Below are 20,796 nucleotides of genomic sequence, written 5' to 3'. Positions count from 1 at the left end.
GTGTGTGTGTGTGTGTGTGTGTGTGTGGGTGTGGGGGGATCATGACCAACACATTCAATTTTTGGGCACAGCTGTTAAAACCGAAAAACAAAAATATTTTTTACATTTCATTTCACTGAGGTTTTCAAGCATCGGTAAACAACATGACTAATAAGCATGACGGAGGTATACACTCTCTAATGCCTTTGTTTATTTATTAATCGAGAAAAGCTTAGCATTGAGATATGAAGGTATGAAGACGAGATATGAAGAGAAATAGATTTCTCAGATTCTCTCCCTCAGCCTTTGTGCAACACTTTCAACTGGTGCAAAAGAGCAGTGAATAAATCAATCATAAAACATGATGCAGTACTGATTTATTTTTATCCTTTTAATTAAGATTCTGATTCCACTTGTGTCATTAATTATTATTGTGCAATCAAATCATGCTAACAAGACACTTCTGGTGAGATCCTGAGTCTAAGAAACAGCTCAGACCTTGACACTGTGGGGGGGGGGGGGGAGTTCTCCGCTTTAATAAACAGCTTTCTGAGTCTGCAGGCTTCAAAAGTTTGTTGGTAGCAGCACAGATTACATCAGCTGCAGGTTTTGATTCATGTTTTACCCTAAAAGCTATTGGTTGTTGGTTTAATCTGAGGACCGCCGCCCTCCCTCTTGTGAGTCTAGTTGTTCTTTGCAGCTCAGTTGAAATCTAGAACTCTGTGAAGCGTTATTGTTATTCTCCTGAGAAGGTGTAAATATATCCAATGATTCCAAGATAAAAACCCCTCCAGCCACTATGTTTACTTCACAAAGGGACGGTATTAGATTTGTCCCTTGTTATGGAATGCAACATTTACCAGATAGCAAAATATGATTAAATCAATAGTGAAAAATTGTTAGGCAGAGAGTCGTGAATCGCCAGTGAAACTAAACTGAGACCTCTCGGTGTTGATAGGTATTTTTTTCCTCTGGCACAAACTCACATAGCATGCATTCATTCATTACTGTCTCCTTGTCCACCTCACCTCCTGACACTCATGCTACACTATTTGTCGGGCTGGAAGACAATTTCCAGTAATGAGTTCCATAGTCTAACTTTGAGAGATTGGTGATACAGGTTGGCTGAAGTCAGGAAACAGACGGACAGAAAAGTGTGTGTGTCTAATATGTAACGTACTTTGATTGTTGTGCCAGGCTGAGAAACAAAAACTTTCCATTTCATAAGAATATTTTCAAAAGTACAAACAGCCACAATTTGTTCCAAATGGCTTGTGGCCTACAACAGTGATGGGGAGATGCACACCAAATTTAAAATGATTAAATTAAATATTATTAAATAAGTTAAAAATCCATATTTCTTAAGAAGGGTTCAATTTGCTTATTCTATGGCCGAGTAATTTCATCTCATACAAGTAAAACTTAGCCCAGAAATGTTCTCTTTCAATATTTCATTAAAAATCATTACATTTTCCGTGATGAAGCCCCTTTATTTCACTGAGGCTTTACTTTGTACATGATTGTGTCTTATTACATGAAGAGTATTAAGTGATAAAATGTGACTGATGATGAGGCCCGAACTACACACCACCTCTTGCAGGTCCTGCCGGATCAGAAGGTCTAGAACAGGCCTGAGGTGGATTCGGGGATAACAATTTAAAACTGCAATTATGCAGCGCAACTTCATTAAAATATTCAATTTGTAATTCAAAATCCGATAGCTTGTCGTAATCAGATGCTAAAATTTGAATTGACATCCAACTGCATGTTTTCCAAAATGTGACTGCTGCAGAAAAAAAGTGTAGAGTAGAGTACATTCAACCACAGCACCGAATAACACAACATTTTACGTTTCACAAGTCAACATTTGCTGTTGTGATAATCTGACAACGTGAGATGTACAAGCCAAAATATGTGAAAAAATATTGCTCTCTTACTTTAAAATCATTACCCTCCATGACCCCCCCCCCCCCCCCCCAAATGAACTGGACAAGAAATTAAAGCTTTCAAATGAGCGAGACAGTCAGTCTCAGATGCCAGTTGAATAATTTATTAGAAACTTATGGCTAAAAAAAAAGAAGAAGAAGAAGAAGATGAGAGAGTGAAAGAAAAGGAATGGGGAAAAAATGAAATGTGATGAAACGATCCATTGTGATTTTTGATTTGGCTTGTAAGAAGGTATTACTCCAGTTTTCCTGGTGAATATGAAGTAGGCACGGGCGTGAGGACTCAGAACTGACTCCTCATGATGACAAACTCATGCGTCAATGCTGCAGTCAACAACAAGCAGTCGGGATCCAAAGCATCAGGATACATTTTCCAAAGAAAACTAGAAATACTGCATTCTGGTTGGCTTTGACCTCCAAAACTTATAAGGTCATCTTTGAGTTCCAGTGCATGTTTGTAGTTTTTTTTTTTTTTTTTTTTTATAAATGTACTTGTTTTTCTAGACACCTCAAGGTGTTCCATAGATATGGAGTTCTTGTGAGGTGAAGACTATGTATGTTGCACCCAGGTTTGGTTTACGTCTAACCTGTTATTGTCAAATACTCGGGGGCGTGGTCAAGTTTCAGTTTGATAGCAGAGTGATTTTCATTGCTGGCCTATCGTATGGCTGCTGCCCCTCTGGACTGATGTCCTTGTGGAGTCAAAGCTCCAAAGTCCCTCCTGATTGAAATGTGAAGAGTCAGACATTTTTGAGGGCGGCCTTTTTTGTCTACTCAGTTTCCATTATCCTGTTCATAAGATATTACAACATTTATGTTAAAGCTGATAACCTGCATAGGCCTACTATCAGGAATCAATAAGGAAATTGAGCATGGGACCAAGAAGCAAAATCAATAATGGCACAGGAATCCATTCCAACCCCTCAGTAGATGGACACAGGAAACCAAGACCAAAGTCACTGGCCTGAACCACCATATTATGATCAACCAATAGTTTAGCTAATTAGTTTCTATATATAATTAAATGATACATCTGGATGTAACATTATACAACCAACCAGCTTGTATTTGAAAACTGCATCTTTCAACAATATCAGTAATTGCTTGACAAATCTAATTTGTGACAAACTCTCGAGCACAGCTGCCTGACATACACCGGGTACCCATCATGCACCTGTGCACTACATCAAGAAAGGAATTATCAAGCGCAGCGGGAGGATCGGGAGAGTTCAGCAGTGACTGGCACTGATTATAACCCTGTCTCGTTCTTCTCACTGTATCTAAATGAAGCCTCGCTGTCTGGTCTGCCCTTGTCAGCACTTGTTAACCTCCACATCGATTCTTCCTCACTACTGTACATCTCCTTTAATTAAAGACACCGGCTAATCTGGCTCTCTAGTGAGCTGTATTCACAAGCATGTAGCTGTCACCTTAAGATGATTGTAGCTAAATTTAGAGCCTTACATTTACATCTATTGACAAAATGTGTTATGAGGTCAGCGGGGGATTGATTAAAGGAGTTTGATCCACTGTGATTTTCACCTGACTTTCACTTTTGACAGAGAAATACTTTGTGTTTGAGCGGGGAAAAAGAAAAGCCCATCAGAGACACAAATGAGATATATTTCCATATTACTCATAATGCACAGCACTGATCTTTCTGCGCAAGCCTGTTGCTCTCAAAAATCATTTCAAATTTTCCTATAAAACATGCTTAATAGAGACACTTGCGTCGTTTGATTTAAACTCCATTTTAACAGCAATCTAGTGCTTATGGTCGACCGAAACTTTAACTGAAAAAAAACAACACCCAAATTGGAATAAAAGACATTTTATGAGCATTCCACTGGAAAAAAGTACTAGGATAAAGCATATGCAACATAATAATGAGCTTTGGTTTCCATAAATCTACAGTTATCGCACAATATGAACATTAATTTCATGCTTGGTTTGCTCCAAAAATGATACATTTGCTTACATTTGGACAACATATGCCCAAACAATTATCTCCTCGCAGCACTACTTTTATTTCCCGGAGACAGTCAGCGGCTTTAACAGTTGCCTGTTGTTTGCATGTGTTTCATTTATCCTAATCCCATAGTTACAGATAAAAATACTGATCAAACTCTATCCTACAATTATTCGGAGAACTCTCAGGGACAGCTTCAAGGTTTGGCAAAGCTAATTAGATTAAATAATGGCTCAACAGCACAGACCGGGTGCTTAAGTAAATGAGCTAATAAAAATGCCTTTTGGATGCCAGGGAACAAAGACAATGAAAGTAGCCATCATGAGAGGACGGCATAAGGACACAATACGTCTAACCTGCACAAGACATCTGGGAGGGGACGGTGTTTGCTGCTGTGTGAGATGAGAAGAGAACAGAAAACAGAGTCTATTTGAGCATCGATCACTTTTATGCCCCTGGTCTGTTTGCATATTTTAGACCTATAAACAACATGAATGATGTGCCGTGTAATGCACCATAATCGAGATTTATTCAATCGGGGGTGGAGGGGTAGGAAACAATCCCAGAATCGGGGGGGCTGTTTTGTGTGTGTGTGTGTGTGTGTGTGTGTGTGTGTGTGTGTGTGTGTGTGTGTGTTTGCACTGTGATTTATTTGATTTAATTAGATCGCCGATGTAAAACAGCTCACAGGAAAGGAAAAAAAAAAGAAAAGGTAAAGATGAGTGCCAGGGGAGGCATAAATAACACCCAGCTCTTTCCTTTCCTTTCTTTTTTCCCTCCTCTCCCTCACATTTTTGGCAACTCTCTGATCTTTCCTCAGCTCGTACACAATCTCAGTCTCTTTTTTCCTTCCCTCTCTTTTCTCAGTCTCCATTTTGTTGTGTAGCCTATCATTTCTTCCTCCCATCACTCGGTCCCCTCCGTCTCCCTCCGCTCTGCTCCCAGCTGAATAATGATAGGGGGTAAACACCTCATTAGGCTAAAAGGCCCACAGGAACAATCAGAGACATGGTGCTCGAACCTCTTCTTCTGAATGCTCACCGAGACATTTTGAAAGCAGCAAGGTGGGAGGAATCCCTCCGGGATAGAAGTCATTCATTCAGAAGGTTACATAAAATCAGATAAAACTGCATCCTACTGATAATGTTATCACATGTTGATATTCAAACATTTTTTCTTTGTCTTCTCAGGCCTCATGTAGCCATGAAACACTGATTTACGCCGAGTGACCAAGAAAGAGAAACATAAATCTTCACTCTCTACAGGCCATGGCCAATAAAGGTAGTTTATCTGACGCTTTGACCTGCCTGCATCACCTCGTCATAGTCAACCATGTCCAACTCTCATATGAGATCAGATTATATGAACCTTTTTAATATGTACTTTCCTTTGCACACTTGTTGGCGCTTGGATTTATACATGAAAGTATCAAAGGCTCTACTAGCCAATGTCTGCAGGCCATTTTAATACCACTATTAATGAAACTGATGAATCGGGGACCTGTCCAGGGTGTACGACACCTCTCACCCAGTGTCAGATGGGAGTGGCCCCCCTCAACCCTGGACAGGAGTAGACAATGATCATCAGTGAAATTTAAGGCTAAAATTGCAATGAGGACCCAAGTCAAGAAGTAAAAATATACTCTTGTCAAGTTAACGCACTGTGAATTTTAGCTCATGATGAAGCCGATTAGAGCTGAAGCCAATGAATACGCATGTCCACTGCAAGATCATTTGACGCGGAAATGAAAGCTGATTAGATCTGTTTCCATTCTAGGAGAAATGCCAGCCATTAGCAGGATTTTTGGCCGGTGTAAATGGGGCTATAGTTAACCCATCGTGTGCCACTCCTGATTTACATTTTCTCAAGGGTTAGATTCTTTTCAGTTTTCTCTCTAAACACTTTCAGGCATCGGTTTCAACCACATGGGGCGGCATGCCTCAGAGGTACAGTGACTGTCTAGGAACCGAAGGTTGCTGGTTCAATCCTCGCTTTCCCTGGTGACCGTGTCCAAGTATCCTTGAGCGAGATACTGAGCCCCTAATTGCTACTGATGGCCCTGCGATGGACTGGTGACCCATCCAGGGTGAACCCCGCCTTTCACCCAATGTCAGCTTGGATAGGCTCCAGCCCTGCCTGCCCCCGCCCCCCGCAAACCTTCGCGGATAAGCGCTACAGAAAATGGATGGATGGATGGGTTTCAACCACCTGGAATAGTTGTCATCCACCAGCCGTTTGTCATTACGCTCGTATTTTCCAGTTTCACATGAACTTTATTTTGCCAGGGATGTTAGCTTTAGCTGTAGCTGCAAAAACAAGACAAATGCTTCTCAAAGTTCTAAGAGCTTTTTTTCCCTTCCTCCTCATCTATGCTCCACAGAGCTTTCCTCTCCCTCTCCGCCCAGCTTCTCCTCTTACATGAGTTTCAAAGCATCACACTATTGTACACTTAATATTTAATACTGCAGCCACATTGGCCCAGGCTGTGAAATTTAGACGGATCTCCTATGCCTGCAAGTAAAAAGTGAATTTCAGATGAATGTTTGTATGTGCATGTATCACAGAAAATGTATTTAATTCATGTGAAAAATATAATCAGTGTACAGCAAAAACTGAAACATAAGTTATGAGTCTTTTGTATGACTTTCACACCTGTTTCTCTGGTAGTCAGCACAAATACACATAATGAATGGCTTCATGATTTATACATGACGAGCAATAATATATGGCTTCAGATCTTCAGGGGGTCTAATGGCAGTTTTTCTAATTGTCTTATGTGCTGGTTTCTTGTCATTAAATAAAACATGATGATTCTGGCCTCAGGAGATAAAGACTTTTCCACTGGGCCAAACTATAACATACATCATCAGTAAAGCTGAAAACATGTTTTATCTCCTGTTATCGCTTTACAGAAGGATGCTATTTTTTTCTTCTTTGTTGGATACAGTCAGAAAACGAAGCGCACTGCCCTCTTTAAGAAAGACATGCTTTGGAAAGACTTCAAACAATATTCAGATTGATTGTGTTTTAATTGTTATTGACCGTTATTGATGAACCAAGTGGTTTATGCTGAGGGAACTGATCTACAGAAAGAGCTGAATCAGTGTGTCAGGCCTGTCATTCGTGAGAGGAAACCAACAGCTGTAGGTGCAGTGTGAACTGTATTTCATTCAAGCTGCCGCCTGCAACCATTAAAAAAAAAAAAGTCTTTGTTGTTCCGGTTAATTCGGAGTCTTAAAGCTGCAGTGCAGAACATAGATGAAGTAGCTAAAGCAATACTGCGTATAAACCAAAAAGATTCTGAGAAACTGATTCGTGTTTTCATCTCAAGACGTCTCAAGTACTGCAATTCACAGAGGAGAGAACACATTAGCCCAGTGTAAGCTGCTCTGTCCTGCTTTCCTCTAACTTTTAGAACATACACCTCACATACAAAGCCCTCGATGGACAAGAATCAGGCTACATTGCTAACTCGCTGGTTAAGACACTGCAATCATCGACTCCCGGATTACTGGAGGTTTCTAACAACAGCAGGAGGATCAGTGATGCAGAAAACATCAAAATATAAGGGAGGCCAAGATCTTTGCAAAAGAAAGGTTTGTAAACTCTGTAATTTTATATTTTCTAAACGTATTTCATTGTTTTAAATAATCATGTAATTGTGTTTTAAGTTGCACTTATGAGATGCATTCTGGTTTACAGTCTGATTCAGATATTCTCTGTCAACACGATTTTTAATGCTCTTTCTATCTTTAAAGCATTTTGAGTCACAATTTTGGCACTGACGTATGTGAAAATATTTTGCAGTGTAGCTTCGTGTTATTATTTGCTCCAAAAGAGAAACTTGAACACTGATATCAACCGTGGAGACCATTTCTAATACTGGAAAAGGACTGTTAACAAAACGGCAGCTTTAAAGATTCACACTGCATTATTTTATAGAAGATTCGGGGTAATTGATTGAAAATAAGGTCACACATGATCTATTATACATTCAACAGAAATGGATATAAGCTTAAATATTCATGAAACATCTGCTTTCTCTAGAATATGAATAGAAATGTGATGACCTTCATTTTGACCCAGTAACTCACTCACCTCTCAACTTTGACCCCCAGAGAGCTCTAGGAAGTGACGGCGCTGGGTGAGACAGCATTAATGGTCTTGTGTCCCGTCAGCGGGTGGGGGGCGGCGCGGGGGGAGCAGCAGGGACTCAAAGGGCTGTTGAGTGTCACGTTGAAGGTGCCTTTCAGTAGCGTGTTCATGATACTTGGACTCAGCTGCAAACACAAACAACACAAAAAATATTGAAAGTTTAGGAAAACTTGCGCTCAGTAATCTGTAACCTAGCTGACACTCCAACTGAATACATCAATTAATTGTTCATTTCTGAGGTTTAACTGCTAAACATGAGTTGACACCTAACTGACTGTAAAGTGTGAACAACAAGTGCATCCTGGAAGATTCCAAAATTTGTTGTGATGTCACAAAATCATGTCCTTAAATACGCTTCTCAGGGTGCTTTCACACCTTCCTTGTTGAGTTTGGCTTGGTTTGTTGTTGAGGTTTTTTTTGGCGGGGGAGGGCAGGATTGAACTCAGAAGTATACATAAAAACAACCGTACCAAGTTGTTACATTAAAGAGGTGGTGTCTCATTCCACTTCCTTTTGCGCTGCAAGTGAAATCTGCTACCATGAGTTTGTGATGAAGACATGACCTGAACTGAACTGAAATCAGTAACTTTCAGCTAAAAGGAACCAGATGTACTTTGCATTTTTGGTTGCAGCAGAAAAATGATTATGCAGCATTTTGTTCAAATCCATGCATGGGCTCAAGGGCGCAATTAATTGTGTTTTAACATGTTACTTTCACGGTTATGCATTATTTTGCCAAGCATAGCAAGGACACGCTGGGATTTTAATTTGTGTGAACAAAAACCAAACACAAGGAGAGAAACACGCCAAATTTGAAATTGATGACTGACAGAGCAAATGAACGAGGGTGAAAAAAAAAATCCTTCAGCTAAGTTACAAGGTGAGCGCACTCAATATCTTTGATTCTATTCTTCTTTTTTCAACCAGAAAAAAAAATCTGACAAAAGAGAGATCCACAGGACATCGTGCAGCAACAGTTGCTAAAGAGCCCGACAAGAATGAACGAGTGTGGAAGTGCGTTTAGCGAGTCCTGACGTAGTCGTCTCCTAAATGGAAAAGAGCAGTTAATCGACTATTCATCATGTTTTCCACCAACCGTTCTGGTTTTACTGCAGTAAACACTAAAGCAAGCTGTCACATAAACTGCACCCGTTGACAGTGTGTCAACTTGCCAGCCTGTGTGAAGAAGCTTCACAGTGTCTTCAGAGAAATGAGCACATCCAGAAAACAGAACTTAGCAAACACGCAGCCCATTTGTAAACTGGTGGACTCATCATGAGATCTCTTGCTTCATGTCCCATTAAGTCTAATTTAAGTAGGATAGAATTCAGGTTATTTTATTGACTCACTGGATGAGTTCCTACATGGTTGCATTGTTGAGATTCTCTTGTGTGAAGCTAACCAGCATATAAGTGCTCTTTTGACACCTATGAGCCAGACTGCTGCCTGACATCACCCCGTGACGCCCGTCTTCACATTTCCGACTCGTCCTTGAAGGTGACTGAGACCAGTTCAAGACCCCCAGCTATGCACTCCCTTCCTGGTGATCTCTGACTGGCAGACTTAGTGTCCCATTTGACCTCTCTTCTTAAAACTAACTTTTGAGTTTATTTGTTTGTTTTAATCAGGTGTTGGAAATGGTTGTAATCTTTTTTAAATGCTTCATTTTCTGAACATGTATTGTCTGTAAAGCACTTCGTCGTTTTATTATCATTTCATTATTAATTGTGAACATACGACTTACGGCCATGCTGATCATTCATCTCCTGGTTAATGAGGATAAATTCAACATTGACAAAAACATCAATGTATTGCGATTGCTTTAGTAGCATTAATTATATAAATAACTTTACCTCACAAGACTTTAACAGCAATTAGATGAATTACTACGGAAGTATGTGATGGAATAACTCAAGACAGTAGGGTTCTGACTTTATTAAAGCTTCTGTCGGTACATTTAACATTTGGATGTTATCATGATTACGTTCCAGTGTATGTTCCGCCACTTACACTGGAGGTTTCAGCATCCGTTTCCAACCCACAATGCACTGAGTTTGGGGTGGCTTCCTATGAGAAGTTTAGGTCTCAACTGATTCCAACAAAATCATACTTCCTTGGAAACAAACCAGAATTTTCCAGAGGTTTCACACTTGCAAATCTGATTGGCAACAAACGGTGGAGCCCAAAATGACAGACTGAATGAGGTTGTGTAAAGGGCCCTGAGGAAATATAAGCAGCCACCCCCCCCCCCATTGTTTTTAGTCTTTGTCCAACAAATACAAAGAACACAAAGATATTATGTTTCTTTGGGGATGACTAAAGTCAGTATAAAGATGAAAATCTACTAAAATCTTTATCATTCATTTCTTCGCCAAAGAGGTTTTGCTTGTGGCTATGTCTAATTTCCTGGAGCTGATCTGATCCAAACATCCTAACAAAGATATTATTCTAAAAGTTTCATCAAATTTTGTTCAAAGCGGCATCATGATGTCATTGTTAACGTCTTATTTTCATGTATTTGTCGCAACTAAATCAAAGCAAAACTTAAAATGGAAGTCATCCACACTTTCCCTGGAGACTTCTCTAAAATTCCCCAACTCCTCTCTGTGCCTCCGGACCCTGACATGTCTACGTTTGATTTTTTTCGGTGCGTTTCAGGCTTCAAGGGGTACCAGACGCTGGTCCCGCTTCAAAAGTTATCAGATATTTTTGGTAAAATGATATTCCAAAAACAGGAATATCAGGAATATGTAGAGACAACTTCAGAGTTCTTAACCTTGAGATGAGGAGACACTCAGGTTTTATGTTCAGAGAAGGAGAGGTAACCAAAACTCTGGGTCAGTTACCAAGGTAACACACACTGTGAAGCTATGGGTTGTCTTCCTGGCTCTGCTCCCTCTTACAAAGACGCCATTTATTCAGACTGTATCAAAGCATGTTAATTTGTGGAGGTTAAATGTCAGAACCAAACTCCTGATTGGAAATTAGTTTACTGCTCAAGAACAGAAGATACTGCCTCTATGTACATCTGTTGCCCTGGCATTCAAACGTTACACAAGTCACCCTTGGCCCAGAATAAAAATCTCTTGCAACATGCCCTTGAAACTTGACATTCTTCTTTTATAATACTGTGGCTCTGCACAAAAGCTGTCTAATCCAATTCCACCAAAATACTTACTGAATAATAATTTAAATGTTAAAAAAAAAAATAGTCTTGAGAATTTAGGCATGTGGAATCAGTGAATAAAGATATCAGTCAACTTGGTTTCTTTATCAGTCCTTCTAGAAAAATGCAGTTTTTTTGTGATTGTTGCGGGTAAAAATCCTTGATTATGCAACACGTTTTCTTTAAAAATGCTATGGAATATGCAAGATACTTATGCAATTTTATGCGATGAAATTGCATGAATTTGCAAAAACTGCAGTTTGATAAATATTATTATTATTATTATTATTATTATTATATGAATTAAATACAAAAAAGGGATTCCCCCAGCATTCTGATCTCACCAGGCTACCACCTTATCGTAAAGAGTCATTTCTAATGACTTCCTATGATAAGCAAGCATACCACAATCACAGAAAGTGCTGGGAACAATTCAGTTCTCATCTTGGTTCATTTCACACCTAAATCAACACACGGCTCGAACTTACAAAACCTTGATGATTCAAACAAGTTCCAAGCTTATTTTTGTTGGTAAATGAGACTGATTTGCGGATTTCCTCATGTCTTCTTGGCGGCGTTTGCAGCTTCCCCATGACTTCACTTCACAACGTTCCCAAGGCAACCAGAGTAAAATGGCTGTTCTTGTGTGAAGTAAATGCAACATTTTTCAACTTTCTGCAAAGATATGAGTGACTTTCCAGCAAGGAAAATGTGGAGATTGTGAAATCATGCAATCTGCGATTTATGAGGTGAAAGTGCTGCGTCTTTGAAAAAAATGCGGCCACTGCATAAACGTGCGGACTTTGGCTGATTATGCGTTGAATTACGCGATGGTGTAGTCAGGTTTTTCTGGAGGGACTGCTATATAAAACAGCTACAGTATCTTAACCCAGACACCTTTTCAAGTGCAACTCATCAGACACTGTTACTGAGTCAGACTGTGAGCTCACAATCATGTTCCCTCCGCCTCTGATTTTCTTATTTTTCAAATATATATTTTCTAATCTTCAATTACTGGCTCATGTTGTTCCCCGGTCAGATTAAAACTGAACAAACACATTTAAAATATAATATAGACCACAACCTCTGATCTCAGATTCCTCCATTTTATCATCATGAAAGAAATATATGTCTGATACATGATGAATTATTGGACAACGCTGAAGAAAATGTTATTGTGTTGACGTACCAACAATTTTCCTCACTCAACCTTTAATCTGCAACGCCAACATGCACTGTAAACTCTGTCAACTGGATTTAAATGAGACTCTGCCTTTCATTTATGTGGCCTCAGTGTAGATGGTCATGACTAAAGGAAGACCTCTCAACACCAAAATCATTTCAGTTCATTCTTGAGCCTTGGTGAGAGTTTCTGCCAAAATGGAAGAAACTCCCTCAAGGCCTCGCTGAGATTTCGCATTATCAGATACTGTACTTATCAGGGGACAGTGACCTCTGACCAACAGGATGTTTCAATTAATCTTTTAGCCTTACTGGACATTTGTGCTGAATTTCAAGGACTTTCTGAAAGTTTTCCTCACATAATGTGACAATGAAAGTGGGACGGACAGATGTACAACTCTGACCCATGGTGGTCAAACCATATTATGTTGGTAGTTCTTAACTGGGAAATGTTAATTTCACTGATGGATTCAAATGAAAATGGCAAAGGTTTATTAGACATGTGAACCAGAAGGTGGGATGATCAGCCTTGAAACTCATCAGACCACACCTCTGTGACACTCACAAGTCACACTTAGATGTGTATAACGAAGTGTATTGCTCCTTCACACAGAATCCCATCTAGTGCATGATAATGGTGATGGAAAATAACTGCTACACACCCTGACCTGCATGAAGGTGCAGAGGCCTACACCATGTTGTTTGGAGCTTTAATTCAACTGAATCCACAAACATGTTACTGACACACAGCACAGGCTGTTCCAGGTTTTAGCAAAGAGAACATAAAAAAAAACAGTGCTAAAAAAGGAAATTGCATGCACTTTAAAGTCTGACCACAAAATCACCTCAAATAAAAAAACAAAAGAACAAATACGATGCATGCAGACCCCACCCTTCCTGCCCAGGTACTCCTCCTTTATGTCATCAAATCTGTCTGTGTGTGTGTGTGTGTGTGTGTGTGTGTGTGTGTGTGTGTGCGCCCGCCCCCACCACTGCCGCCTCCCCTAACCTCCTGGCGCACGCGCACACACACTCACACACATCAGTATGCTGAAGCTGCCAGAGTAGGATTTAAGCACATTGGCTGGGCCGCTCAGATCTCACTATTGATCCAAATGGGAAAAGGGTTGTGGGTTCAACTCCAGGTCACCCTCAGGGTTGCCCAGGAGGTCGGGGGGGGGGGCCTTGAAAGTGACTACACCATCGGCATGGCAATGATAAAGGAGATTATGGGATGTTTCACTAGGTCAAAGAGGGGAGAATGAAAGGGGATCTATGCAGGGAGCTGGTGATTATGTTACTTGGTCTGTACACAGACGTGGACAAGCCTGCACACATGAACAGAGGGATGTGCGCTGGATGCTCAGTCGTTCCCACAACTCACATGCATGTTCAGTACGAGCCGTACGACAGCATATACACACGCCTGCAAAACTGAGGATGCAAAAAGTATTTATCGTGGACATGATCTGACCTGACGAGGAAAAAAATATGCTTGATAGGGTCAGCTGGTACCACAGTAGAACCCATGGTTGTCGTATTTCTACTGTGGGAGCTGTATACTCCCAAGATTTTCTCAGGATGGCACAAATCTAGTAAAGTGATTCACATGATTTGTGCAGTCATGAAGGAGGGAAGTTGTAAATACAGGACAGGGAGAGTCATCAAAAGGAGGAAGAACTCACTGTTCTGCTGCTGTTTTATGATGTTTTGATGGATGTTTGAAATGAAAGGAGAAAAAAATCAACTGTGATGAGGTTGGATGGTTCTTTTAAATGATTCATTAATTGAATTTTGAAAACAATGTACTGTAACATTCATTAGCGTGATATGAAATGACATTAATTGTAACAGAATTTGGCCTTATCAACTGCCTGTGAAATGTACAAAACGAAAAAAAGGTGTTGGGGTTGGATTACATACTAGTAACCAGTGACTTTCTGTCATGGGAGGTACAGAGGGTGACAGTCCTTTTTTTTTTTCCCCTCAACAAAATAACTGCCACACTCCCTTTTAATGCTGTTGATTTGGCTTTTTTAGATAATGTTCTCAGTCATGGACTTGTGGTAAGTTCAGTTATGTCCTCTTTCATTTAGTAGTTTTGCCTTCATGTCAGATCTCCCTCCCATGTTAATATGTTTGGCTATACAATTTTATCATTAATCAATTAACCAAGACAACACACAAAACATGTTCTTTTTTTCTTTCCTGTGCCCACACACTAGGCAAGAAAATCATAACATGGAATCCAATAAAATCTGCAGTTGGTTTGAGTAGAATCAGCCAAACAGAATTTCAAACAGCAATGGGATATTTTAAATGATAACATAGGGAATGTAACCTTGCTGTTCTTGTCAGAACAAATGATGAAGACAAAGAGTCCTGCAGGAGAACTTCCCACCAAGACGAATTCAAAGGTATAAAATCCTCACACGGAGGAGGCACATGGCAAGACACAAACAGAGCACACCCTGATGAAGGTTTGATGAAATGTCAAGCCGTGTTAAAGGAACCCTCTGTTCTGATTCATAATGAAAATCAAAATAACCTGAGCTTTTGTTTTTAATGTTTGGCTCTTGGCAGATTTATATATCAGCAAAGCATTTAATTAATATTTGTTTCTGCTTGACATCTGCTCCCCAAGTCTTTTTATATTCTTGTGTTCCATCTGCACTCCCCTCTCTCTGTTAAATTAAGCTCAACCAATAAGACCAGTGTCGTGTGTGAGAAAGGCAATTAAGCCTAATTTTCAGAAGTACATACCTCACATGGTGTGATGGAAACACTAAATGAGCCCTCACTGTGGCCTAATGCAGCTCAAGTAGATGGTTTTATAACATTACACACACTTGTACGGATGGACGCACATGCACACTGATGCTAATGCTGAAATAGGTACTATTCCTCTGCACTGCCGTCTGCTTCAGATTGCAGCCCTCAGAACACATTTTCAGCGGCTGAATTTAACTACCCTCTTGAGCTGCTCGATTTGCTGCTCTCTCTATCTCTCTCTTTCTGCCCATTTTCCTCTTCTTATATTTTCTACATTTTCAATCCTGTCTTCCGTCTCTTCTTGCTCTCTCTCTCTCTCATCCCTTCCTGCATCTCTCTCATTTCTCTCACCTCGCACTCTCTGCCTGCTTATCTTCTACACTCTCTTATCTCTCACACACTCTACATCACTTCACACCATCTTTAACTCTGTACGGCCCTGTGGTGTCGGATAGATTCACAGTCACATAGCTAATTACTGAGACGAGAGCTTAGACATTATTCCATCAGGGAAAGAAAAGGTAGCTGAAGCTAAACTGAGTCATGCAGTGTCTAACTTGCAAGGCTGTGTGTATGTCACAACAGGTTTAGTGTTATATGATCTACCTTGTACGGAACCTAAGTGATTGTGAGTGAGTGTTGGCATCTCTAAAGAGAAAAAAAATTAGTTCCTCTGTGTTTCTAAAACCTGAAACTCTGTCCTGAGTTGCCATTTATTGAATCCAACTCTCATTCGACAAAACCAGAGCAGATTTTCACGAAGATACAAATTGCAAATCCCTCTTAACACATTCTCAGTTGCTAAAATGCATTTTGCACAGTGATGCATAATAGCACCCACAGGTGTTAGGGGGTTAAACGTGATTACAGCACAGGTGTCACGGATTATACACAACGACTCCAAATGAACCCCACCTGTTACTAATGATGTGATGAAAACACTAAAAGCCAGTTCAGAGTTCACCAGCGAGCACGAGTGGGCCGGAGGTTGATATAATGGATGACAATAATCTGAGAGGGGCAACATTCCATGTATGAGGTGATGCACAATGAGGTACAGTGAGACCCAGGGCGGTCATTTTAGATTGAATTCAAGCGTTTATGACAGACTGCGTGTATCACAGTATTTCTTTCTTTTTCATGAGATCACATTGCAAGTTATGTCACGCTATAACAAAAACAGCTTGAACAAAAAACTAAAGAAAAACATAGCATTTAGGCCAAAGTGCCTTCTTTATTATGCTTTTTTTTCTCAGGAATGTCATAAGTAGCCATCATATTTCAGTCCTTTTTTCAATCAGCCTTTAGATATGAGTTTCAATAAGTTTAGGTTTTTAAGGTTCTGACCAGAGAACATCATATTTGTTCCACCCTAAGTTCGAGTGAGTCAGCGTGGAGGCTGTTTGAAGGACTGTGAGCGAAACACCCCACATACAGCTCAGTGTATGGAGGTGGCGTCACTTACTGATGTGCTGTAGTTTCATTTAAGGAGCAGAAAGGCCTGAGCTCTACAAATGTTTGGGGAAATGTAGCGTTGAACAAGATGAGCATGAACAAAGAGTGATGTGGCTCAGACAGAAACTGAAAGTGTGCATATTCACGCACAGACATGCTAGGGATAGATTGTGCAGATCTTAGACGTGTTGTCATCCTTCATGAGCCATTGTCAATCTATCACATACCACTGTTCGAGATCTTGGTTTTAAACCATCTGCATGTTCTTAGATTGTGGAGGACAATGAGAGAACCCTCGGACTGCACTGTGAGGTTACCAGACCAACCGTGCAGTTCAAATACTGCATTTGTTCTTTACTGTAAAGTTTCCATGCAGTTTTTTTTTTTTAATTGATATACACTTCAGTTCTGGGAAGAATTGTGATTAGCTTCATTTTACAAGACACTTCATCATTGATGATCTACTCATAACTACACTCGCAGATTTTAGTAATGCATTTCTGCTTTGATCCAAATGCTTCCAAGTTTTATCTCTATTGACTGGTTGACTCGCGTGGCTTCACTGGGGGATTTTGAAGAGAGGAGTTTTACTTGCTGCTACAAGTAGAAAAAGAATCCAACAGCTAGAGTAACAGACAGATGGATAAGACAGACAAGGAGAGGGGCACTGGAACGAAAGATTAAGAGAGGAAAACAAAGCATACGGGGATGAGAGAACATCCACAAGCAAACACTTTATCTACATAAGAATACAGATCTGTAGAGAAAGTATGCATAGACGTGTTATGCAAGTATAATACATAACAAGTACACTTGCACAGTGGGACATGCTTTTTTTAAGATGAAGACATAACTTGATATTGCTCAAACCTCCAACAGCCTAATGAGTAATTCCGCAGACAGAAAGAAGCACACATTGAGACAAGAGAATGGGCATCAACGATAGTAACAAAGCAGTTTGCCTAGGAAACGCATAGATACTGGGTAAAAACTCTAAAGAGACAGCAGGAACAGACTCACTTCATTATAGTCAGGAGAAGATGAACCTCATGAACTGGATCGTGATATAATTCTACCTCATGGAACGCAACACTATGTTCCTGCCTATTCGCGAATACTCCAAAATCATTAACAATCCTGCTTATGCAGTAGTCCTGACTGCTGCACAGGTTTTCTTTTAAAAACACAAAACTCTACAAATATTTAACGAGTGCAAACATTGCAATCAAAACTGTTTTATCTTCTTTTTTTTTATACCTGATTGACACAAAAGCACATCGTATGAATAAATCCTTGTCCTTCAACAACAGACTGACGTGCTAAACAAAAAAGCTGCCATGAATATAAGTAGTGTTGTGCTTTTTGTATTTCAAGTGGTTATTGTCACGGTAAAAGCTTGTTATTTTACCTACTTCAGATATATCACCACGAATAAAATTAAGTAACACTGTGTGGAACACTTGTGTTATATGTCACAATTCACATGGTCAATGATAGAAAAACAGGAGAAAACAATTCAGTTCGATAAGAAGTTTACTGTGCAAAAAACATTCAGTAATCCTAAGAAGAAAAGGACAAAATGAACGCAATGAAAAAGCCGCATCCTGCCTCCTAGAAACACCACATCTACATCACTAGCCATGTTCTCCTGGGGAAAGAATCTTGTGTAATGACTGATGCAGTCACCAAAATCCCCCACATAACCATCTCCACACACTCCCAACATTGCCCACAGAGGAGGCATGCATGCAAGGGGTTCTGTTGGAGGCATAGACCAATAAATTGTGGGTGGTCACAGTTGCAGAACACAGCAGCCCGCTGGAAGATGACAATATCCCCTGCGCTGCTCTGATCCACCCTTCTGTTCACCTGCTGAGAATGCCATGTAATGTGTGAGGAGAAGGCCGTTGTTATAGAGACCGTGGTTGGCATGGTGGACGCCTTGCTGGCTAACGAGTACACACATAGTTCTATTCGCTTCATGCTGTCCAGGGATTTCCACAATGGCCCAATCTCCTCCTCTTCCTTCTCTCACTCCTCAACCTCGAGCTCTTGCTTCAGCATTTAGCACAAATTTCCTTGAAAACAATGAGCTCATCACTGGCCTTTTTATGTGCAAGAGTGAACAATTAAGCACGAGTGTATGCGAGGAGTGTGCGTTGACACGTTTAAGCTTGACACTTTGATTGGTGTTGCTTTCCAAAGTTAAATTTGAAAGCTGTGTGTGAAGTAGAAAACTCAGTTTTGTATATATTGTGATCAAAACTAAGTGTTAATCTAGTTTTAAGTGTTAACTCAGTGTCAATCAAGTTCAAGTTCCGATTTTACAGTGTAAACAACACTGTAAAATCTAAAACATGGTTGTAAAGGAACAATAGACTCTCACATCCTGTTCCAGAGACTGGAACACTTAACTAAGCTTAAAGGCACCAAACTAAGTTGGTTTAAGTCCTATCTAATATATCAATGCCACCTTGTAAATGAGGAGAGCTCCATGCACACAAAAGTTAGTCACAGAGTTCCACAAGTGTCTGTACTGTGTCTGTGCCTGTATTATTCTGCTCTTGCTTGCTTCACTGGGTAAAATTACAAGTAAACACTCAAGGACTTCTGTTATGGATCATGTATTATAAATAGAATTGAACCAAAATAAAAGAAAACAAAGGAGCCAGGACTGTCCCAAAATACAAGGGCTTCTTCCTTGACCCATGCTGAGTTTCACTGGCGGAGGTAAGTACACAACACTTACACTTTGTGCCTGTCACTTCTAGCTCCTGGCAAACTTACATATCTTTTTACATAAACCAAGAGACATATGGTAGAGTTGGACAGGAAAGTAAAATCAGCACAGAGGAAGTGAAAATGAGAATTCTGATAACATGAAGACGAAGTGCGTCATGCGGTGTGAATCAAATTCTGTGGCTTTGTCCTTGATGTTCACCACTCAAAGTCAACAGGGACTGGAAGCTACATTAGCTCTTTCAATCACCTCACATTCACCAGCAGCTGTATCCTGAAGCTGCAATTCTTGTTAAAACATACCCAAATTGAATGATTGAGATTAGAATTTGTTAGGTTTCATCAGAACTGTGAAGTTTATCTCATAAATGCATGAGTTGAATTTAAAAAAAAAAAAAAAAAGTTGAAGAGTTGCCTTTTGTTTATTTCATTATTGGCTTTAATCTGTTTGCTTTGCTTTGTCTCAGTCAGTAGTCTGACGTGGCTCCAAAAAGCATAACACTGACTTTAAATGCACTTCTTTTTCCCTGTTTAATATAACCAGGCAATTCAATTAAGTACAAATTTACTGATTAAGTGGAAAGATGCCTTGAGCAGGAAATGTTCAGCCTCATGTTGCATTGGCAGAGGAACTGAAACTTTGAACCCCAGAAAGGTATTGAAGTTAGGAGCAATCAATTTCTTCAGCGGAACTGAAGTTTGCAGGGAGAAATCTGATTGAGGATCACAACATAAAATAACGTAGCACATACATTTAAGGCCTCTCAAGCGCAGATGAACACATACTGTACACAATGACACCGTACCAAGACATACACTTCCACACACATATCATTGCACCTCAGCATGCTAATGCAACATGCTAGGAGTAGAATGGGAATATGGTGTATTCTAATTTTAGTTCTACAAGAGTCCAATGACACTTCAATAGCATGTTTACCTGGTAAGCAGCAGGCCCAGGGTTGTTATTGACGGAGACTTTGAAGCGATCTTCTCTGGAGGAGATCAGAGCCATTTGAGGGGAGGGTTTCTCCCTGGGGTTGTACTGTCCAGGGCCTGATGAACACATTCACACATAATTCACACCTATGCATCATTTTTATATCTGGCAACTTTAAGAGAGGCAATTAAGGCATATAAGCAGTGTTCGATATGTCTAAATTCAGCTTTACTGAATTGTCAAACACCAAAACCCAATTGAGGGTGGCCTTTTTTTCTATATAGCCTGAGCTGGAGTTCTATTGCTTTTGGTTGCTGTTAATAACGTTCTTTGGCAGACAGCACAGTCTTTAATATTTCTTATATGCCTTTATGGATTTAGTGAGCTATGATATTATATTTTCACCGGTGAATGGGGATGGGTGGTTGAATAGTGATTTGAGGAGGAGAATGTTACATTTGGCAGATACCTGACAGTTGTGGAAAATATCCAA

General features: G+C 40.1%; 1 protein-coding gene across 7 annotated transcripts in view; it reads right to left on the bottom strand.

The window, feature by feature from the left end:
* stpg2 (sperm-tail PG-rich repeat containing 2) overlaps nucleotides 1-20,796 on the bottom strand; it is a 145,424-nt gene that overhangs the window by 78,441 nt on the left and 46,187 nt on the right. For 4 of the 7 annotated variants that reach the window (XR_015116450.1, XR_015116449.1, XR_015116448.1 and 1 more), the window contains one exon: nucleotides 7,993-8,174. Coding sequence is in view for 4 of the 7 variants with exons in the window: in XM_086206244.1 (XP_086062370.1) it covers nucleotides 8,019-8,174 (156 nt within the window). In the remaining 3 variants the exon portion in view is untranslated. Of the gene's footprint in view, nucleotides 1-7,992; nucleotides 8,175-20,303; nucleotides 20,420-20,796 lie in introns of all 7 variants that reach the window. The other 3 variants (XM_086206243.1, XM_086206242.1, XM_086206241.1) reach the window with 1 other exon arrangement.

The sequence above is a fragment of the Aulostomus chinensis genome, chromosome 6, assembly GCF_037954235.1.
Source record: "Aulostomus chinensis isolate RoL2024-O1b breed Wild chromosome 6, RoL_Achi_v1.0, whole genome shotgun sequence".
NCBI classification, from domain to species: Eukaryota; Metazoa; Chordata; class Actinopteri; order Syngnathiformes; family Aulostomidae; genus Aulostomus; species Aulostomus chinensis.
Note: the sequence above shows the minus strand (reverse complement) of the source record. Positions and strands in the feature narration are given on the sequence as shown.